General features: G+C 36.8%; 1 protein-coding gene across 2 annotated transcripts in view; it reads right to left on the bottom strand.

The window, feature by feature from the left end:
• The window catches only part of USH2A (usherin), a 368,965-nt gene that overhangs the window by 198,273 nt on the left and 146,273 nt on the right, over positions 1-24,419 (bottom strand). For both annotated transcript variants that reach the window (XM_033513296.1, XM_033513295.1), the window contains exons 29-31: positions 22,492-22,677; positions 10,540-10,653; positions 8,053-8,214 (exon numbers count right to left, since the gene is read on the bottom strand). In XM_033513296.1, the coding sequence (XP_033369187.1) occupies positions 8,053-8,214; positions 10,540-10,653; positions 22,492-22,677 (462 nt within the window). The remainder of the gene's footprint in view (positions 1-8,052; positions 8,215-10,539; positions 10,654-22,491; positions 22,678-24,419) is intronic.

The following is a 24,419-nucleotide window of genomic DNA, read 5'->3' as shown; positions in this document are numbered from 1 at the left end:
CTGCTGTGGTGTTACCTGTCTGTACACGGTTATAATTTACCAATATTCCACTACTGTAAACGAATGTTGGGATATACCAGGTACAGAGAGAAGGATCTGTTTCTAGCACTAACCAAAGAAGAACACATGTACTGCTCTGTCAAGTTATCACAGCTGATAAATCAACACAGTTTGTAATGCAGCAGCATGGAATAAAATATCTATTTCATATTAAATATTCATCAACTGTTTAGCAGTTCAGGAGACCAAATGTTACCAAATTAATAAGGAGAACTATGAGTATCTTTCCCAGGCCATAGGGAAAAGCTCCGAAGTTTCATTATGCAGCTGGCAATATCAAGAAGGCTGCCCCACTCTATCCAAGCCTATTAAGTTATGGCTAAGCAAGGTTTGTCCTTATAAATGGATACCTAGAGATTCTAGCAGAAGCAGCAGGTTTGAGCTTATTCCATCTTTGCAAGAGGTATCATATCTTTATTTATCTGAGTCCAGAATTATTTGAAACTAAGCATAAATCATTTACCAAGCATCTCAGAATGATCCTGGCAAAACAAAAAAAAAAACCTTTTAGAAAAGGGAAGATGCTTTTCTTGCTTTAGAAATTATTATTTATAATTTCAACACAAATCCTTGCACAATTTCTGATGTTTTCTAAAGCACTTAATGAAGCTGTGGCTGGATGAAAACTCATTTTATACAATAAGCTTCTGTGTCCGTTTTATCAGAAAAATTAAAACCAAAACAGAAGCCACCACTTTGTTTTACCAGCTGCAGGCAAGCCACAATTACCAGGCATACTGCTAAAAATTAGATCCCACAAAAAGTACTTCAGGCTATGCACAACACAGACAAAAAAAGCATATCCTAGTTCTTGCAAATCTTAAAAGAGTTTCATTATGTTTAGAAACAAATAGTGGTCACCATGAAACAACAGCTCACATTTGTGACAAACTGTGACACTTGATGTGAAGCTCTCAGTGATGAAAGACAAAATGCAGAGAAATAGATCAGCCCTTTAGAAAAATGCAAGAGCAAAGCAGACAAGATTTGGGCAATTTACCCAAGAGAGGTACACACACACAACTTGATCTGAGAAAGTAACAAAATAAGAATTTGCCAGCTAACTGCAAAGAGGGTATCTTGGAGAAGACCTACAAATCCACATGCCAGTGCAGAACACCTACAAGGCAATTATATGTGGACAACAAGAAGTAAGCTCTGCTGACAGATAGAAAAAAAAAAAAAAAAAGAAAAGAAGAAAAAAAAGAAAAAAGGCTGTAAGGTTGTAAATTTATATTTTACAAATTAAACTCAATGAACCCTTGATTTAAATGTGTCCTTCTCAGTAGACACTGTCTTCTGAAGAAACTTCAGCATCTTTAAATTTGCTTACCAGTCTAGATATTGAAGGAGAAAATACAGAACAAAAAGCTTACATATGTCTAATTCTGAGAAATATTTGAAGTAATATCATAGGATAAAATAATATGGAAGTTTTACATTTTTTAGGGGCTTTATTTCTTATCATGGAATTTAGACAAGCCACAAAATCAGTGTTTTTCTTCTCATTGTACAGAAAACAGAGCCCACAGGCAAAATAATTCTTATGTGCCAGAATGGAAAGGATAGAAAAAGTACTCTCCATGTTCTACAGCTATTAGCTCTGGAGATTCTATTTTGCTCCAGTTCACTTCGGTACATATGGAAGATTGGAAGGTCCCAATCACTCTCATTTTATAATTTGTGCTGCATTTTAATTATTAGAAAGTGGTGCTCAAGTAACCTGAGAGCTCAGCAATTCCAGCAGGGTTAGCGTGAGTTCTCTCTTGGCTTGCTGTGTTACCCAAATCTGATCAAAGGACAAGGACTCCAGAAGCTTGTCCAGCTGTGGTTTTATAATGACACCATTAGGTTTTGCTCTATAATCAAGGTCCCTAAAAGTCTGTGTAGCTTCAGGCTTAATATCTGCGACAAGGTTAACTGAAATCTGCAGCAAGGATAACTACTTTAGCAGATTGTATCAGCAGGAAATATTTAAACACTATTTAAAAGGATTTTAAATAAGCAGATTTTATTTAACACTGCACTAATGCACTGCAATAGAAAATGATACAACAGAGCTGCTACAAATAAACATAATGCTTTTACCCTTCCCTTGCCCCCCTCCCCTCTAAATTCCCCAGATGTGTATTATTAAGTCCAATGAGTGCACCAGATCTTTCTGTCTGAATTTGAAATACCGGAACGCCAGGCTCAGACAGCCCGTTTGCCCTTTGGTTTTGTGCCTGCTGAATCTGCATTCTGGGTCTGTGGAATTAATTACGATAGCACCGGTCACCGGCAATGTCAGTGTTGCCACTTCAGGTGTATCAAATGTGCCTTCTTACAGGCCTAGAACTTCTAGAGGAAGGCAGCTTCTCCTGTAAGGCTGGGGCACCCTGCCCTCTAGTGCCAGGTGCACCTCTAGATGTTCACTTAAATGCATGCCAGGGCCAGGATAGAGCCTGGAGCAATAGGCACTCTTCATAAGCCATCCTGTATGACTTACCAGCTGGGTATGTTGCTAAAACAAATGTAAGGTGATGGCCTGGTACTGTTGCACAGTAGTGCAAGACACTAAAATAAGGGTGAGACACTGGGCCACGTTTCAGATAACCAATTCTAACCACAAAAAAGTGAAGACTTTTAACTGCTCACCATGGTGTTAAATAAATCTTTGTTTCACAAAAAAGTGAGGAATTGTGACATTCAGGGTTGTAATATCTATACATTTTGCACTAAAAATGTATTTGATAGCAAACAACTCTTTCCAAAACCTGTAGTGAAAGAATCAACTGAGCACATTTGGTATTTGTAAGTATTTCGCTGTCACCTGGAAGATGAGGAATAAACTCATACCAGAGAACTTCAGACTTTTTCACTGATGGTACTTTAAGGCAAAAGCTGCCTGTCATCTTTGAGCAGGACCTAAACAATGGAACACAAATCCTTAGAGCTGGAAATTATTGTTCTTAAACATGGCTCCAGCTAAAATCTATGAAAAGTAACCACAAGAACAACCTCTTCAAAGTAAGAAAAGGATTTTCTTCTGAGTGGTTCAGCTTCTTGCAGTGATACATCTTACAGCAATTATATTCTACATACAATTCTGTGGATTTTCTTGCTCAAATTTTTTCACTTGGCAATCAGTGCAATACTGATATTATGACAGATTCTGCTTTTATTATCATGAACTCCCATTTAAAACAAGAGGGGTATAAAGCACCAAAAACTTTGCCATTTTTTCTGTAAAATGTAGTCATTGCATGTGCATGGTGTGTAATGTAATCACTACTGGTTTAGAGCAACATAAAAAATATAGGTACTAATTTGGGATTCTCCCATTTTTTAAGTTCAGATATGTTAAGCCCTGATTGAACAGATGTCAAACATCTCTCTCTTCCTCGCAATAAAACAAGTATCCCATTCTAACCTGGTTTTGTGGGATCAGCCTTTCCACACTCAGGTCAAGTAACAATTTGAATAAGCTAAAGCTTAGCTCATGCTCTTGGAAAAAAAAATGTGAAGACAGCTCTTTCTCACCTTTTCCAAGGCTCTCCTTAATATTTTGCCCACAAACCTAGTACAAAGTACTCTGTCACTTTTTTTTATAAACACTTGGATGTGCAATTTAGGATAACTCTGTACTCGTTTAACTCACTTGAGGGTCTGCCCTTGTAACATAGGTGACACGATTTCTTTCCTGAAAAACTGGAAACACTTCTTTCAGGTTGGCAGAGAAAAATAAGTTTCATACAGCTGAGTCTTAATAAGAATATCTTCCTTTTAAAGATTCATGATGAGAACCATTAGATTCTCCTAGGAAAATTATATGAACACAATTTGTTAACATTGTCAAGTGCCTAGTGCTGCAGAAAATGCAGACATACATCCTCAATGCCAAGCTCAGAGCAAAGATAGATTCATACTTTTTTTGTCTTGTTTTGTTTTCTAATGTATCCACAAAGTAACTTCCCTTTGTAAACATGTTAGACAATGAACACCATGTCTCAGTCCATCAAATGCTCAGCTTTTAAGAATCCAGGAATATTTTGCTCTAACCTTTTTTAAGTTTCTTCACATCAATAAGGTTTCCCACAAAAAAAACCCTGGACACTTGGGTCACATCTGATCATCTCTGCTTATCCTATAACATTCTGCATTTATTACACCACCCTTCTGCTGGTGGTATTGGCACCACCAGCTCAGGCCACTGCAGTCTACTTCTTTTCTGGGAAAAATACACTCTGTTGCCGCTTTCATCTAAGGTAGAAAATTTCTGAGACTAATTTAAACAAAAGAGAAGATAAGAAGGGGTACCTTGCATAAATTTAAAAATACCTTTAAAATAATTAAATTAAGAATTGTCCATGTTTCAAAGTAGAAATTTCAGTTTTGTCTGTGAGTGTTTGGGTGAGAAGAATATTTTCCTGTTCCCAGGGAAAACCAGCTAGTATTTTCCTAAAATCAAAAGCCTTTTTAAGACCAATATGTTAAGAGCTCTGAAGATAACTGTACCAGCTTCTCCAGCTCCTCAGAGCTTCTAGTCATCTACAGAACAGTAAGGTCTGAAGGTCTGGAGAGCAGAACCCTATTGCAACTATTCTCCTGAGCTGCAGATGATGGTCCTGGTTACGGGAGCTTCTGCACCCACACACAGAGCAACTGAAAACAAATACAGAGGCATGGATTCACACAGCCTAAGTTCCACCAGGGATCTGCAACTATTTCCTCTGGCCCCATCCCTTGGAGAGATTAGGCTTTCACTGGAATACAGGATGTGAAATGCAACCCAGACTACGTGAGGAACTAGAACATACACCACATAAAGCAAATGTAAAAAGGTGGGAGGCAGAAAAATCACAGGCAGTTAATACAGGTGTTGTGGTACAAGAGCTGGCTTCATTTCAGTGGTTTATTATTCACAACACAGAAACCAAATTTGTCAATATGGGGGAAATATTTAAAGGCACTAATGGATGATGGAAGCCTAATGGGTCTCCTTTTTCAGTGTGGTAAAGTGTACATTTTCCATATGTGCTTTTAAAGGGTTTCCTTTTTAATTACAGCTCAACCCCTAGAGGAAACAAACACTTGAATTTCCATGAAAATCAATGAGTATTTCAATCCCTCAACAACTGTCAAGATCAGAAATTAAGCTAACAATATATTTGCCATTAGTGTTGAGAAAACATATCCCTCCTTAAGTTATGGATTGATTAGCCTAAACTGATTGCAATTTCCATGATCTGAAATGAAAGTCAGTGAAGTACTAATTTTTAAACAGAATTTATGTCTTCTTAAAAAGAAAGGTTTAGAAAACCATCACATTTCAATAGATACAGCACTTCAAAAACACAGAAAGAATCTTTCTGGTATAGACTACTGGCCAGGAACTAAGTCATATAGCTCCTAAATTAGGAAAATAATTGTGATGATTAAATAGGAAGCAGATGTCAGAGACAATGAACTCTGTCTCTCTATTTAGGGTCAGTGGTATATTATGTTGTGGCAATAAGTCACCAACATCACTAGCATAAATGCTGAAAACAAAAGGATAATTATACAGAAAAAGGCAAGATGTGTAACATAATACTCCAAAACCAAAAGTTCCAACTTTTCACCATAAAACTGTAGCCCTTGGAGAAATAAAAAAGAAGATCATGTTATACCTCTTTCAAATCTAATCTAAAAAGTGGAAAATCTTGGGCTCTGAAAGGAAGAAAATCAGGTCAAAATGAAGACATATGCAGATCTAAGCAAGATCTTGAATACACCAAATTCACAAGGACTGGAATTTCTAGTGACCCAAATCCCATCCTGCTGGCTCAGATTGCCAGTTCTCCCTCAGGCAGAGGGAGAAACAGGCAGCTACATAAAATGGATCCAAAGTGAACAGACTGATCTCCACACCACATAGAAAAGAGTGGGTCTTGTGGTGTACAGCTTAAGGTAACATGATCTGATCCACCAGCCTTCTCTTTTGAATAAGTTAGGATTTTCTGATTTCTTTAGATTCATATCTGCCCAAAATTTAATTGAAATCAGAATTATGAAATTTTCAATAGGACCAAAAAATACAAAAATTTCTAGTAAACTATAAATAAATAATTTCTACATAAAAGCAACAGGAGCTTCCCTAGGAAACTTATGAAGCAGATGAGATTTCACCTGAATGTATTCTGACTTATCACTCAAGATTTAAGGGTAGAAGCTATATGCTTTTCTATATTTTCAAAGAAGAATTGAAAAAGTTACTTGACCATAATTTATATCAATAAGCATTCATTTTGGCTATAATTCAGACTGCAAGCAGACATGAATCTAAACCAACCAACCAATATTATGGTGAACATTTCCTCAAATGTTTTACATCACTTGCCCATTTATAACCAGGTTGCAGATGAACATTTTGGTAAAATGAAGGACCTATGATGAAATTTCAGTAATAATTTTAGTAAGATTGGAAGCACAACTGTTTGCACTTCAAAAATTTTAAGAACAGTGCTATGACATGGCAATGAGAGATTAATGGAAATCTTGCAAAAAAAGAGATAAATGGCACTGCAAGACTACCAGAAAACTGGGGAGATGGGGGAGAAATTAATTGAACCTATACTTTTGATAAATATTTATTTTTTGCAGAAGAAAAATGCACACTAGTTTGAGCTGTCATTATGCTAACCTATATCCTATTTTTCATATTATTAGTAATACATAATGTGGTAGTTTATATTCAAAAATAAAACCAGAATGTATATACCTCATGTATTTATCCAGAAATACACTAAGGTTACTATGGTTACGAAAAATCCATTACCTTTGAATACAGAATGAAAAAGTTTGACTTAAAGTGTGCACTATTTATTATAGCGATCATCAACAGCCTTCAGGAGGTTCTCTAACTGGATTCATTTTTCAGTGTCAAAACTGACCCACCACACCAGTACCTTATGGCCTGTGCAAGGCAAAGAAATTTGAACTATATGAATTTTTAAATATGTTTTATACTGACCCAAGATGCAGAAATGGCTTTGAATTTTAAGGCCTTACATTAAAAAGAAAGTAGGGTCTTCATACCCTTTTCCCTCCGAGTTGTCCAATATAAAATGCTTTATTTTCACTTGTACTTAGGAGGATATACAAATTCCAATGGGTCCCCAATAGTGTTTATGCTGTGGCATTATACTTCTAGCTCCATGTTTTCTTTTTGGGTTTTTTTGGTTGTTAGAAATGGGTTTAGTTTGTTGGGGTTTTTTTGTTTGTGGGGGTTTTGTGTTTGTTTGTTTGGCTGGTTTTTTGTTGGTTTGTTTTTTTGGGGTTATTTCTTATTTTGTTGCTGTTGTTGTTTGCATAATGTCTGAACAAGTAATTTGTTAAATTGTTTAAATTAAAATTTGTTAAATTGTTGAAAATTGTTATAATTCATTAAATTACACCAATTACATTAAAATAGAAAGTCAGATTACCATGCTTCACTGTATTGCCCAATAATGGTCACTTAATTTCCATGCAGTAGTTTAATAGTACTGATAAAATTTGGCTATTGGCACATGGCACAACTATTATCAGAAGGAAACAGATTATTAGTTTATACTTCTAATAAATTAATTAAACAGAGGCTATTCAGGTAAAAAATGTGGTATCTCTCTAATCAAGAATATTGAAGGAAGGCAGTACATAATTTCCTGTACATAAGAAACTGTACATAATTTCTTCAACAGTTTGCAGTTTAGTTGCTTTGAGAGCTGGATGGTATGAGATCAAAATGCTATAAACCCAGATCCTGTGAAAGAGGCACAAGATTTAGCTACACCATCATGATGGTGCTAATTTCTATGAGACCCAAGAAAGAGTAAGATACTTTAAAATGTTAAACCCATCAGGGTTTAAAGTGCATCCAGTCAATTTTAGAATTATTTTTCTTTCCTCTGAAATAAGGAGAGAATCATGCAATTGTTCATAGCAACCATGAGATACCCATCTGAAATGCTAACCTAGCAGAGAACTCACCTTTTACAACATACTTAGTTTCATTTCCAGAGTAAATTGGTATCCCGTTCATATATAAAGTATATTGTGTAATAATACCATTTGGTGTTTTGGGTGGACTCCAACTCATCAGCAGGAACGTGGGAAAGGATATTGCAGTGGGTGATTGCACATCTTCAGGGGCTGGTGAAAAAGTGTATAAAGTTATACTATATTGTCTTTTCACAAATAATAAAAAATTTCAATGAGAAGCTACTACTGGAATGGTTTTTGGTAAAGCTGAAATTTCAGAAAATATTTTATACCTGCAACATACCAGAATTTTGAGAAGTCTCCTATATTATATAAGGATTCCTAGCCAAACAGAAACTTCTATGAAAGACAGCAACATACTATTTGCTTTTAGGAGAATAATTATGCTTCTATAATTTTATCTTCCCAGCTTGGTAACACTGATCAAGGTGAGAGGTACGGGATTTTAGTGCAGTCCTTTTTTAATACAAATTTTTTTCTCCTCTTTCATGGTTTTTTACTCCTAACTACATAGTGATCATCCTAATCAACAATGCAGGTGATTTGTTCTTAGGTACTACCCCTTAATTCAAACTTTTCATAACTCAATACACTTAGTAGTGTTTGTTTAATGTAGACTTCATGTATATAATATACTGGAAGTTGGCAATGGATAATAATTTAAGAGTCGAGCTCTTTCACTGTTCCAATGAGTTATACATTAGAAGCACAAGGAATCCCAGTAAATATTGCAGGAGGAGCAGAGCTGAGGTCTTAGTCTGGGAGAAATATCTTGTAATTTACAAGCTCTGTGCTAGAAATTTAAAACAATAACTAGGAGTGCCTGGCAATGTGAAAACAATATAAAGTAATGAATGTTAGGGAAACAGGGATAGCTGGAGGGTGTGATATGGTGTCTGTCTTCTGTATCACCAATATATTGTTCCTAAGAGCATGCAAAAAGAACATCCAAAAATAGAAATTCCATACATTGACTTTTTGTTCAGTTCTTTTGAGGGATAAAACACATGTTCCCCATGGCTTTATTCAATCTCTAGGGGGAAAAAAAATCTACTCTTGCCTAAACTATTCCGTTATGACAGGTAGGGATTTCTGCTTTATTCACTAAGGTGAGAAAATAGGACATAAACAATTTATTTTTAATTATTATGTCACTGAAGAAATAAATAGACAAATATTGAAATAATTGTGTTTCATGTTTATATCACAGGGTCCATTAACTATTTGGCTGTCAGAGGTTGCACCCTGTCATGGGGAATGCCACCAGACAATCTTAGTCAGTTTATAATGAACATCCAAGAGGCAATAACTGGATTTGATTTGATTGGTGCTTCTGGCAGTTATGGCCACACCAAAATCCTTCTCTAGCAATGTTAGACTGCAATCTTCAGCACTGTCCTCACCAAGACAACACCTTGCACAACAACCTGCTTTGGCAGCAGTTAAACACTTCAGCATCCTTTTAATTATATGGCTGTAATTCACATGACTTCATGCCAAAATTTTATTTTCTTTATTGGTACTGTATCATATCCTAGTTTACATAAGAAGACAAAACAAAGAACTGTGGGAGGGAGGGAATTTTGAAAACTACTTTGCATCATGGAAGATTAACTACCACCCAATAAATACAAGTCAAAGTCTTCATTATTCTACTGGTGTAGATTTTGAGTAACTGATTATTTTAACTGGATTAATATGGTTTTAGGATGACAGAACCGGGAGATGTGAACTTTATGTTTAATTGAGAATGAAGTTAGATATGTCACTGATATTTTTGGGGCATTTGCTCTAGTAATTGATGTACATTACATATCAGCCTAGACTCTAAAATCAGAACTCAATGCATTTTTTCTTTCTCTGTGCCCTAGGTCTTGATGTAAGCATAGGAAGCATTAATTTATACTCACAGCCTTTAAGTTTGAGCACAACAACATGCAAAAGTGTTTAGGAAAAGAAAAGGGAAAATCTGAACAGCAATTAATAATAACTCAATTGGCATTTGGCAGTTTCATCACACTGAAATAATTGTTGCCTATTGCTGGTGTTTAGTGGTTAAAAGAAACCATGGAAATCAACCGTTTGATTCTCAATTTCATACTGTGCCATACAATCAATTCTTTTTAGTCAGACTGTCTCTAGATTTACTTCTGAGCCATAGTAAAATGAGGAAGCTTTCATTAATCTTTCAGATGCTTCATATTAATGACAAGGCTCTTGCATGAACAATGTAACAGCAATTAAAAAGCCCATTAATCTGCATTACAGCTATTAAAGATGCATGTCATTAAAGGGTATGGAGTTTGATTCATTTTCGCACCCCCCAAAAAATGGAGCAATTATGGTCTGGCAATGCACTTTGTCATCAAATTAGGTTGGGGTTTTCCAGCAAATGGCTTTGCAGCGTTTAGCTCTTCTCCTGTTTTATTATTCATGACTGAAATGTGGAAGTCAAGACCTTTGAAATTACTTTACCTTCTTGTGGAGTGGAGATGTTCAATGCATGCAAGCTCTCAGTACAGCCAGCCAAAGTGCAAGCAGTTAGGGTTACAGCATAGTTTGTGAAGGGACGCAAACCCCTCAATGTGCCTGCAACACAAGAGAGCAAGGTGTTACACATGTACAGTGTACAGACTGACTGCATGCAGACACACACAGAGGGAAAATAAACTTTCTGTTATGGGTTCCCATTGTTACAGGTAGAAAAGAAAAAAAATATTTAAGGTTTTGTTCCTATTAGCCATGACTTAAAATTTTACAAAATAATTCAAGAGCAAATGATATTTTATTCCATTTTTAGTACTAAAGTACCTGTGTTTCTTTAGTTATGCTCACTGAAACAGATACTGCTTCAAAACAGAGGGGTATATTTTAATGTGACAATGAAGAAGGTTTTTTTCCTTAATCCCTGTCTCAAAGTTTTTTTCAGTTCCTTATTTTGTTTTTCCACAGAATTTTCACTGTTTCCCATACTAAGTTTTTTTAATGCACCCTCTCCAATGATGTTCCTATTCATCCATAAACTGAAATCTCTTTTTTTATGAAACATCCCAATTGCCTTCCATTCAGGAGCATCATAAAGACCATATATTTGCTATCTAACTAACATAATTCAGGTAGCACAGTACCCAAGAGTTAACAAAGAGAAAAGATCTGGGGCCTTATTCTATTTTAGATCCTGCTTATGTTAGTGAAGAGAAGTTACTAAATTCTCACATATTAATCAGCTCCTTTTTATAACAAATAATAATCACTGCTTACCACTTCAGGAAGTTTTGCAACATTTTCAACTATCATAAACAGAAGGATTACATGGGGAAAAATTTAGTTTAGAGTCATTTTTAGAAACATTGGCAGTTCCCATTTCAAAGTCCAACAACAAAGTAATATAAAATCTAAAACCAGAAGTAATTAAAAGAAGGCCAATTCATGCCAAGTTTTATTTCAAACCATATTTTCACCTCCCCTGTCACAGCTCTAGCAAAATCAATGCGGTGTTTCATTAAAAAAATAAAATTAATAGCAAATTATTTTATTTCAAAATTGTCCAACACTTGGATTTTGCAAATCAGCTTAAAAAACAACAACATGTCAAAGAACTGTAATTACTGGCCAAGTGTCCCACAGTAGAAGAAGTCTGAAAATCCCCTCATCATTACATTTACACAAACAGGTAGACAAAATTAGCTCTTATTATTGCTCCTCGTTGGCTTACTACACTAACAGAATGCAACATAATGGCGTATCATTAAAAAAAAAAAAAAATCCCTACATAAACCCTTCATAATCACAAAAAGGGCATGGAGAATTTGATGCTGGAAATTTGCAGCTACAGCACAATTATATTATCTTCTGAGCTGAAACCATCAGTCTGTAAAAGTTTATATTGTGTTTAGTAATAGGTGTGTTCACATGGAAAATATGAGATTAACTTTCATTGAATTAGTAACATTTATGCTTTTTCTTGCAATCAATTAAAAACTTCAAATGTTGGCATAGCAATCATTTTTCTATTTGAATTCTCTGGGGTGCACTTCTACTCATACAAACGGAGAAATATTCAGAAGTAATCGCTTCTGCTTCAGTGTAGTGTTAAAATAAAACCAGTTGATCAGCATCTACTTGCTCTGGCTATGGTTTTGTTTTTGCAAATCGCCAGTTAACAGTGGGGAGCTGTACTAACATCCAATCTAAGTGTGACAGGAGAGAAAAAGAATGCTGTGTCTGTCACCACCAAAGAAACATCCCTGTAATCTTCCTGTGATGGAAGAAGAATATTTTTAAGAGCCATCAATAAGGCAGAAAATAGGAAATAATTCTTCATGGAATGGTTTGGGTTGAATGGGACCATAATAAAGACCATTCCAACCACCCTGCCACAGGCAGGGACACTTTCCACCAGACCAGTTGCTCAGAGCCATTCAGCCTGCCCTTGAACACTTCCAGGGATGGGGCATCCACAACTTCTCTGGGAAACCTGTTCCAGTGCCTCACCATGCCCACAGAAAAAAATTTCTTCCCAATATCTGAACTAAACCTAAACTCTTCCAGATTAAAGACATCACACCTTGTCCTTCCAATACATTCCCTTGCAAGAAGTTCTTTTCAGCTTCCTTGTATGGTACATCTTTAGGCATTACTGTGCCTGTAAAGTATTGAAAGCTACACTAAATTCTGCATCACAAAAATTCCATTAGTCAAAACACCATCTTTTTTATACGAGACAGTATTTCCACTTATTTCCAGATCATAGTGTGTTAAACCCAGGAAACTATAAAAGGTGCTTTGGGAATTATCTCCACAAATAAATACAAGCAGAAACCAAATGCTCCAACTGTGACATTTGCAAGTTCCTGGCCAAGAGGAGCATGGCATTGTATGTACACCTTCTCTCTATTCACTCTGTGGTGCTTTAGGAAGCAATTTAGTTTGATTTGTACATTTAGCACTTGTAGCATTTGTTTCTTATGAAGCAGTGAATTAATGCCCCTTGCATTTCCTCCTGGAAGACAGCCTGTAGGGTTCCCAATGGCTTCAGGCACCGAGAGCTGCAGAGTATCAGACATACTAAAAAGATGCTAGTACGTGTAGAAGGTTTGAATTGGGTTGCAGGAAGTAGGAAGGTTTTATATGAAGCACCTGTAGCACAACAGACTTCCCATTACTTAGGTTTATGATAGGCTGAGAGAATTTTCATAGGGGAAAAAAAAAAACAAACAAAGAAACCCTTTTCCTGCAGGAGGTTTTTTTTAAAAAATTAATTCAGCAAAGGCAACAACTTAAAAAAAAATAATTTCATTTCCTAATTAATGCTTTTCCTTCACATGTATTCTTGCCCTATTTTTTTTTAAACAAAGAAACAGATGTGCATAGGTAGGCAATAGAAAGTGCACAGATTTTATTTACATACTTCAGCAAACTACTTTTTTCTCAGCTGCCATGCTATCTGTTTGGCCAGCATCCACTCTAATCTGTTCTCCTTCATTATGTTAATCTGTGGGCGGAAAGATTTCTGTCATCTTCAAATCGCTTGTACAGCAATGGTAAACACCTTGGCCTGCCTGTAATTGGACAGGTGTCTGCATTGGTGTCACCCAGCTTTTAATTCAATTAAAGAACTGGCTGCTCTGCTCTCATTACCCACTCATTTCGTCTGCACTTTCAGTCAGTCAGTGAAATTTACACTCAGCACCTGACTACACTGAAATACAAAGTCAGCAGTCCCACAGCAAAGATCATCACTGATACATGTGAATTAATTTAAAGAACAGCAAAATAATTTTTGCAGTAAAAAATAGCCTATGATCCAATGAAGCTGGCTGACAGCTTTAAAAAAACTTTCCCTGACTCCTCAATTATCACACTCTCACACTGGCATCTCTTGTCTATACCCAGTAATTGCTGATCTGATAAAAGTCCATCAGGCTTTCCACGATCAGGTGCTAACAAAGCAAAATTTGGCCACACTTGTATGTATTCTATTAATCCTAACAGGAAAGAGGTGGACAAATTGTCACTTTGATCGTGAGACAGGATTAGGGACATCATCAATATTTAAGAAGAGGGTCAGCCTCACACATTTGGGATATGGGCCCCACACATTCAGCCTGCCACTACAGAGGAGCTGAATCCACCTAGACTCAAAATTAACATCATAGACTACATTCAAAGCCTTAAAATCCACATGGGGAAGTGGAGGTGCTAAATCATTTTAACACACCACTCCTATCTGCCCAAAGAACCTTTGGAAATAAATTAAAGTTCTAACACAGACATTTTGACACAGTGACCCCATGAAACTGAATAATGTCATTTGTTAAATATGAATGTAAAGTTAACAGTCTAAAAGAGTGATCTGGAATCACACCTAGAACATTAAGCCTACTTTATATGCAAAACTAGTATTTAATTCTCTATACTTTTATTTAAATGGTCTTTAATTATTTGCAATATTGAAAGTCAAGGTTTAGAGTTGTGCAAGAGTGGAAACGCTAGGCTCATTCTAGCAGCGAAGGGATAACAACATGGATAGGGGCAATAGCAAAAGGGTCAACAACAAATTCATGGTAAAATGGGTGAGTAACTAGTAAGTTAGTTGCACATTTATGTCCACTCCATTCAACATTCTAATGCATACAGTATATGAGAAGATTACATATTCAGCTGTTTTCCCTTCACTTCTCCATAAGGCAGGCATTTCTTTTGTTCAGTACCTTTCAAGTAGTTCTTCTAGTTTCAAGTTCAAAGGGAGCTCTCATACTTTTTGACAATACAGCCATATTCCATAGCATTCTGGCAGATTTTCAGTGGGGAACTAGTACTTCTCATCAAAAACAAACAAAACAAAAAAAAAACAAAAAAAAAACCAACAAAAAAAAAAAAAAAAAAAAAAAAAAAAAAAAAAAAAAAAAAAAAAAAAAAAAAAAAAAAAAAAAAAAAAAAAAAGGAAAAAGTTTACCACTACAGTGGTAAAGTGGTAAGTAAGTATGTGGGCTAATATTCTGTTCACAAAAACTGAGTGCATTTTTTTGCCAAAGGGACTTTTCGTTGCTGGATTTTTTTATTGTTTCCTCCCTAACATGCAGTTTCATGAGGACCTATTTTGAAATACACCTACTGCAATTGAAACAACACTTGACCTTTAAGATTTACCTTAATTCTTGTCTAAGCTTTAAAAACAAAAATTACCAAATCTCTCCTCCCCAAACTCAGACTATTTAGCTAACTTGAACGCCCGAGGTCATACAGCATCTGTCCAACATAGTCACTCATGTGTCGAGATGCATCATTGCCACAGTACACTTAATCACAGTCCACTGACCAGAAAAGGAAGTCCTCAACTGACTTTGTTTTTGACAGATTGTAGCAAAAACTGTTTAAGTACATGTGTCTTCCACATATGCATTTCTGAACCGAAAGTCCGCGCACATCAGTCTGTCACATACATCTGCATTTTAAAAGCATCTGATAACTAAGTATGATATGAGTTATAAAATGAAGAACTACTCAACACGAGGGCACCTATTCCAACTCTTTGGCTTATAAGAACAAACTAAAGTTTTAATTTAGTTATTGCATTTAGGTGGCTTGAAAGGCCCTTTTCTCCCAACAGAAATACTTCATAACAAACCATGCACCAGCTCCTCTGGCTCTGAAGATGCAATTCAGTTTGCAGTGGTTCAATGAAACCTGTTACATTCCCCACAGCACAGAGAACTCTCCAGCTGCTTCAGTTTGCAGAACACCTTAACTGAACAGTGCAATTTTGCACCAAAAAATTAATTAACCACAGAGGGTATTGGTTTTGCATTATCTATCTCTGTGTTATCCTTGATCACTCCAAATCACTTCACCATTGCTTATTTTCTGCAGTATGTTCATCTTTAAAAGTTTGTAGAGAGACAAAGAAACACTGTTTACTTTTCTATAGATTTTTTTTAATATGTCTATAAAAATATAATAATTCTTTCTAGACTGAAAAACATTATGAAATCAACTTCTTTTTATTAATAAAAATATGGTTACCTATCTAAGAGTTGATGTAATTTTGATAAAATGCTCAGGTTTATTTAATCACACAATTTGTATTTTGTATGAATAAATTAATACAACAGCACTGGACTGTAAACAAGATTCATTTAGATTTAAACTCAATCAAGTCTGAATCTTAATACTGTAGAATATTAATATAATTTATGTTTTAAAATTCATATATTGAAAAATATGCCACTAGTCTGCTAAAGCCAGCTAAATGAAAGGAGAAGGGAACTTACATTCTGCCACTCTGCCTTAGAATGAACAGGAGCTCAAGCACCACCTGACAACTCTCACAAACCTAATGCGCATAGACAGGTCTATCAGCTGCCCCTTGCTGCAGTAGCTGTCCCAGCCAAACATTCTTATCTACATATCAAGTTTTACAACCTTAGAAATTTGTCTCAGCTTGGAGCAGGGATTTGGGAGTCCTCCTAGTGCTCTGGCCTTACATACATTTATCTTAGTTGGTTTGCAATAGTCCTTTTCTATAAATTAATAAATAAATAAATAAATAAACTCATTAACTGTAGTATAGGAATATTTTGAGTGTGAAATATTTGTGCAAACCAAGACTTTTCAAGTCATTTCAAGTGCATGAGCATTTTTCCCAAGCAATTTCACCAACAGCTTCAAGCAGCAAACTCTCCATTGGTGGTAAACTGCTCATTTCATCCCACACAGATGAAATAAGCCTGAGAGAAACAGCATTTTCTAACATCCATCTCAGACAATGATCCCCAAACCCCACAAGAGGCAGCAGTCAGGGTGCAGAGGCTGGTCCCAAAGCCACAGGCTGCTTAGGCAGGGGGCTGGCAGAGCTCTCCCTGAGGGGGACCCTCTCTCAGCTGAGAGTATTTGCCAGAGCATGGGTATTTGCCAGGCTGGCAGCGAGCTTCCCCCAGCACTGTGGCCTCACTGTCCAGCCCTGGCTGATCTGTCACTGGCAGGTGGCCCTGTCTCCTCTTCTGAGAGACTCTCCAGCTAGAGAGCTTTCAAAACCACAGCACAGCTCAGACACTTTGATAACCACATTAAATCATTAAATTAACTTTTCCTGAGATATTCATCTGCTGAGCATAAAAGACTAAAAGGTGAAAAGTAATTACAAACATGTGTAACAGGAAGGAGGGAATGGCAGCTGTCAACCACAATTTTCTCATTACCACGTGTGCAGCCACAACATCAGTCCTCAGCTATTGCAACAATAGGTGGGATGAACTGCAAAATCATATAAATATGAATGAGAAAACTTTAAGAGGAATAAATACCAATTCTGTGTGAATTCTTTTGCAGTACATTTTATTTCATTATTATCTGTAGGTATAATTATAGCCCACTGTTTAGAGGCTAGTCAATCTCTTGAATTCTACAGTGAGAGAAATCTGAATTATAAAATGGGGATGTTTCATGTGCTTGTCAAGAGAAGCATCAGAAGATTGTGATCAGTTGCACGAAACACAGAGGCAAGAGAGCTGGGGTGTATCCCAAGGTTCTGGGATACTGTTCAACACCTTTATCAATGACTTTGGTGATGGGGGAAGAGTGCACCCTCAGCAAGTCTGTGGATGATATAAAAAAGGCCACTAAGATGGCAAAAAGACTGGAGCACATCTCTTCTGAGAGACAGGGAGAGATCTGGGACTGATCACCTCAGGAAAGACAAGGCTCAGCGTGATCTATCAAAATTTATAAATACCTTATGGGAGAGAACAAAGCAGCAGCCAGACTGTTCTAAGCAGTGCCCAGTGACAGGACAAGAGTCAATGGACACAAACTGGAATACATGAATCACAGTATCAGAAAATATCCTGAGTTGGAAGGGACCCACAAGAATCATGGGTCACGATGATCTCAGAGGTCTATTCCAACCTAAATATTCTGTGATCAGTGAGTCCAACTCCTGCTTCTGGACAGGACAACCCCAAGAATAACACCATGTGTCTGAGAGCCCAATTGCTTCTGGCAGGTTTGGTGTTGTGAACACTTCACTGGGGAGAAAATTAAATTCCAGCTGAACACAGGAAATCGCTTTTTACTGTGAGGGTGACCAAACATGGAACAGGCTTCTCATAGAGAAGTATCTCCATTTATGGAGGCATCTAAAACTCAACCAGACGTGGTTCTGGGAAACATGCTCCAGTCAACCTTGCTTGAGCTGGGGGAATGGACTAGATAATCCTTCCAACCCAAGTGACCCTGTGATAGTCTGGATTCCAAAGGAAAGTAGAAGCAAAAGCTGATCACAAACCACACTGAAACAGTGTGTTCTAAAGCTGCTTCCATTTTTTAAATACTGATTCTAACTTATACTCCAAATTTTGATGTCAGCATGTGGAATGCACCAGAATGCAGAAGAAAGCAATCCAGTCTTTAGGAAAAAAATTCTTTCATGCGATGACTCTGTAATTCCTTTATTACTCTGTGAGTGTGACTAGCTGCATCCAAAGTACATCAATGTCATTACATGCTTCTCTGAAGGCAAGATGTGCAAGCATGGTACTTTTTGAATTCCAGAAATTTACACTCTATACTCTCATCCTAGAATACAGACACTGAACACTATGATGAAATATATCACCTTATCCAATAAACTCCTGGTTAAACAGTCAGAACCTCATTTTAAGGATTTAAACCTGATGAATATTCCTTTCTTGGATGAAAATGAAAAAACAGTTTGACATTTTGGAAGATTACAAGGGTCAGATTTTGAAGGATTTTGCTTTCTGAGGAGTCAGAAATAGGACTTTGAGACTGTGGGATTATGGTCATTTTAAGACCTATTTTCCTTTTAATATTTAGCTCAGCTTTTCTTCTTCTTGACAAGGGTACAAGAGGTTCTTCTGAATGTGACACACACAGTACAGCCTTCTGAGAAATGGGTAATGCTCTTAACTTTTTGTTACTGTGCTCCAGTTATGATTCAGGACCCTACTGTAATTGTTCAAAAGAATTTACAGTGTAAGTATAAACCAAAACACAACATATAGGCCTAAAAAGCTGCAAGGAAAAAAATATGACAGAGGGCTGTCAGTGCCCTCAGATACATTCCGAGCAGCAGATTAAGCAGTGCCTTGGCTTGACAGAGAATGAAAATTTGAAGGAGGGCATGGAAAAATACCATGGTTTCTTCATCAATGATCCTGCAGAGCGCTGTTCTGCCTTTCTGCTGTTGTATTAGGAAGCCTGGCTGTTTGGGTTACTGCAGCATTTTCTCACAGAATGCAACAAAAGAATTTCTACAGAAATGTCCCTGAAATTAGGAAGAAAAGCAAATATTTTTGTTCACAGCAAAATGTAAGCAAAGACAGCATCTTCTGTGGTGTTCTGTGTTTATGTTAACTTTTGATTAACCAGGGAAGATAATTCATACACCTTCTCCTGGGAGTCTCATATCTGTGGGTAACTAGTTCTCAATATCCACTGACTTGCTCACTTGTGTAGGCTTCACTGAAATCAACAGACTAAAGTAAAATGACTTCAGATTGGTGATTTAATTTACACTTGTCTCAGCTCTGACCTCACCATGAGAACATGAATTATATATTTCATACAATGCCAAAGCTGGAAAATACGTAACTAAACTATTGGGCAGCAGTTATAAATAACAAGAGGAAGCACACTTTACACACACAAAACTGAACTGGAACAATTACTCCAACAGCAGTTACAGAAAGAATGAATGTATTAAAAAATAAAGACAATTCTATCACAGACCATTAAGCAGGATGGTCCAGAAGCAGCCTTCAGCTGAGGAATTCCAAAACCAACCAACTGAATTTGCACTAACAGGAAGACTCATTCTATGCTTTCCGCACATTTCTTACATTTTCTTCCAAGCATCTACAGAATCACAGACTATTCTGATTTGGAAGAGACCCACAAGACTCATGGAGTCCAACTCTTATGTAAATGGTCTGTACAGAGATTGATCCCACAACATTGGTGTTATTAGCACCATGCTCCAACCAACTGAGCTCATTTCAGGGTCATAATCTGACACAATCATATAGATCAACATCTGAATACAGACATTCTTACATTCTTTTTGTCATGTGATTGGAGAGTGTGTGTGGCAAACAAAGCCAACAGGATGCTGGATTGCATCAATGAGGACATCTCCAGCAGAGATAAAGAAGTCTTTATTCCACTCAGGGCTTATCAGGCCACACCTGTGTTCAGTTTTGGTCCCTGCTGTGCAAAAAAGATGTGGACAGACTGGAGAGAGTCCAGAAAAGGATGACAAAGATAATCAGAGTGTTGGGTAGCCTGTCAAATAAGGCAAGACTATGAATTGGTTTGTTCAGCCCTGAGGAAAAAAGGATCAGTAGAGACCTTATCACCATATTCCAGTATTTAAAGGGTGGCTACAAGGAAGATGGAGAACCCATTTTTACAATGAGTCACATGGAAAAGACCAGGCGTAATGAATACAAGTTATTCTTGAGGAGACTACAATTGGACACAAGACAAAAAAAATTCACAATGAGCACAATCAGCGACTGGAATAATGTTCCCAAGAAGTGGTGGATTCCCTAGCTCTTTACACTTAAAGATTCAGCTGGAAAGGGTGCTGGGCCATCTTGTCTAGACTGTACTTTTGCCAAAAAGCATTGGATCAGACGATCCTTGTGCTCCCTTCCAACATGGTATTCTATGATATCATAATTCTATTTTGCATTATTTGACAGCTCTCTACAACTCCCTGATGGGAGGTTGTTGTGAGGTGGGGGACAGTCTCTTCTTCTGTGCCTACAGTGAGAGGACAAGAGAAAATGGCCTCAAACTGAGACAGGGGAGATTTAGATTAGATTTTATAAAAAGGTTTCACTGTTTCGGTGGACAGACATTGAAATGGGCTGCCCAGGGAACTGGTAGAAGAATCACCAGCTCTGGAGGTGTTCAAGAGATGTCTGAATCTGGTGATAGGTGATGTGGTTTAATGGTTTAGTGGGTACAGTGGTGGTGTTGGGTCGATGATGGGCTTCAATAGGTCTCTTTCAACCTTGATGATTCTATGATTCTATCTGCTGTAACAGGCTAAAGAACCAGGATCCATTCACTGTCTCTATTTAATGTAAAGGTATGTTGTTTCTTCTACCTCCTGTAAGCTGCAGGCTGCAGGATAACCTCTTACCTGTCCAGCCTGGTGCAAACATTTTCATAACCCTGACAGACAATCCTGGCACAATGCCAAACAAGTTATACAACATTTTGGTTCTATCAGCTGGAGTAACCTACCTAATCCATATGTCAGTCTTTAATTTCTACCAATATAATCATAATACACCAATAATAAACCAGCATAGATAAAGAATGTTGAAAACAAGGTCATTAAAGAAATCACAGTAAGGACAAAAAGCCCATGCTATTATTCTGGTAAGTTCACTACTGACAAATAGTTAAGATAGTTCAAATTGGAGAAAATAAAATATGTCCAATTTTTCCCTTGAAAATGTATACATAGGTTTTGGCAGAGAAACACAAACCATACATACTTATGTAAAAACTATTACCTGGGCTTCAGGAAATAGCACACTGCCTGAGGGTTAACACACTTTCCCAGACTCTTGTACTGCCCAAACCAAAGCACCAGCTTAGAGCATTGAGTCATTACCACTTTTTAAATTGTTACAAATTATAGAATTGATGTCTGAGATCATAAAAATGAATCTATTGGTCTGCCACTATTTCCCCATTTAGTCATCATATAACATAATCCAGTTTCTTGTCAGTAATATGCTTCCTTCCTAGAGAACTTTTTCATAGAGAGCAGTTCTTTCACAGAGAGCAGAAAGCCATATCCACACTATCCTGGCAGGAAGAAATGTCCCAAAATGTTCTCTATAACATTCTCACCCCATAAACCCAAAGCCATGAATTTCTTTATTCCATAATAACCTACCTCCACATACCAGTGGCATCAACCACAGCATCTGATTAACCCAAATGTATGCTAGTTTCCACTGGAATCAGTTAGGTTTATATGATCAAAATTAGGCAGCTATTTCAAGGGCTTTCATACATCAGGTCAAACAGTATCATTTGGGACCCACAGAATAACTGAGATGAACTGCATGGAACAATAGGGAATGGCTTAAAAAAAATCACATATACGAAGCAAATAAAAGCAAACAAAAAAAGGATTTCTCCCCAGATCATAAATAATTTTGAAATTGCTTTTTAGTATTTGTGCTGTATCTTAATTTCTATTGTTCTTTGAAATCAGTACATCACTATGAGGATGCTGACACAAATAATAACCCTCCCAAATGTTATCTATGCTGTGTATACACAAAAACAGACAAATAGTACTTTATAGATGAACAAAAGCAGGGATAAGCATCCTGTGTTATTAGATATGCCTAAAAAATGGTACTTAACAACATTTACCTGTGAGCATACCAGCGTCAGAAAGCTCAGCACTGGTGATGGGTACAGTGGGACCATCCGCTTCATATGCTTTCAAAATGTACTTCTCAATTACACCTATGACCCCAGCTGGTTTGTCCCAGGTGACCTCAATGCTGTAACCATTTATACTGTGAACTCTTGAGGGAGTTGGCACATTTTGTGGAACTGTAGAAGGATAAAATAGAAAATAGAGAAAATGGCAGTTCTAAGGAGACTATTGCCCCTATTCTTCACTTTTAATGGCTGCAGTAAATCAGACTCAACCATTAGCATAAATACAATTTATTAGAGTTGTAACTTTTCAGCATTGATTTAATATGACTGCACATCTTGAGCTATTCAGTTTAAGCTATATTTCAAAACCATCAAAACTCCATCTACATAACATTCCTTCTTGTCTTGTTGCAATTTTCCAAAAACATTTCATGTATCAAACATATTTAAGCATCACTCACAAAGAGCGGAGGTGGATTGTATGTAGCTAACAAGCACAGGAATTATAATAATACAATCGAATGAAGCAGGGCAGTATTCCAGCAGAGAAGAGTTTGATATTTATCAGTTGGGTATCTAAGCCACAGAATGCCACAACTATGAAATGCTTCTGAAAATTTCTATTCTCTATTACAGAAGTTCTTAAAAAAAAATTAAAGCTCTTCCATTTATTTTCTACATGCATATTTTATTTTCACAATGCCATGCACCTTTCTTGGGGCAAAGCAGAGATTTTTAAGGCCTTTTTGCAAAATCCTTTGCTTCTGGTCATTCCATATGACAAAAAGATGAAAAAAAATGAAAAAGGAAATTTAAATGTTTTAAAGAACTGGAAAACCAAGATCATATATGCATAGAGTTGCTAATAAAAATAAATCAGTCCATTTTCTAAACCTCTAACTATTTCTTGGATATTACTATGCCAAGTAAAGGTCTGGTCAGTAACAGCTTCATCACAGATGACTGCACAAGGGATGCAGAGGAAAGACCCAAGGAACACTATGGCAGGATGATGGATGATGAGTTTGCTGTAGATGCATGTGGACTCCCTTGCCCTGCTGATGATCACTCGCTTTTCTCACCATCAAATAGCCTATTTTTTGGTAATTTGACTGTTCTGTTTCATTAAATATGAATGCATCCTTGTTTCTTATAAGAAGGGTACCAATATGGAAAGTACAAAAATACCTGGAAGTTGTGATTCTTCTGTAAAGAAAGTGATACTCTAAGAAAGCTCCTATTACTACAGCAATATATTGATTTCATTAGTTATGAAGTGTATCACAGGGTGAGGTAAGGTACTGTACAGCAGATGGTCTTCTCATAAGGGATATAACAAAACCAACTCAAAAATAATTAAATAGCGCAATTATTGTCCAACCCCAGGGAACACGGACTGCTCAGTGCTGTGGTCAGCTTGCAAACATAAATTTGTGGCAAGCCTTACAGTTGTCAGATGGTTGACATGAAAATATGCATATATTCTATCCCTTCTGGGTGGCACACAAAGTACAGGTTGTATACAAACGCATCTGCAAGTCCAATATTTATGCACATATCACATAATTTTTAAAGGTGGTACATTGGATGACTTACATGAAAAGAATGCTCTGCAATGATGGAATGCAATTGGGCTTCAATTTCAAGAAGAGAGGAAGTTAGTTAAGTAAAATACACAGAACTGTAAATCTTCAAAATCTTGGCTTGATAAAGTTTGCAAAAGCACTGACCAGAAGAGGAAAAGTTTTTTTAAAAATTTTCTTCATAAGGCTTATGAAAAATGTGATTTTTAATGTATCATCTTCCTACTCTGAAACCTTTTCCGCAAGCCATGTGCTTCTGTTCTAGTAAATATTGCCACATTTTCACACAGCCTATGGACTGTTTGTTAAAATAATCCTCATGCAGCAGCA

The sequence above is a fragment of the Parus major genome, chromosome 3 (assembly GCF_001522545.3).
Source record: "Parus major isolate Abel chromosome 3, Parus_major1.1, whole genome shotgun sequence".
Lineage (NCBI taxonomy): Eukaryota > Metazoa > Chordata > Aves > Passeriformes > Paridae > Parus > Parus major.
The sequence above is the reverse complement of the archived record's forward strand: the minus strand, read 5'-3'. Positions and strand labels throughout refer to the sequence as shown.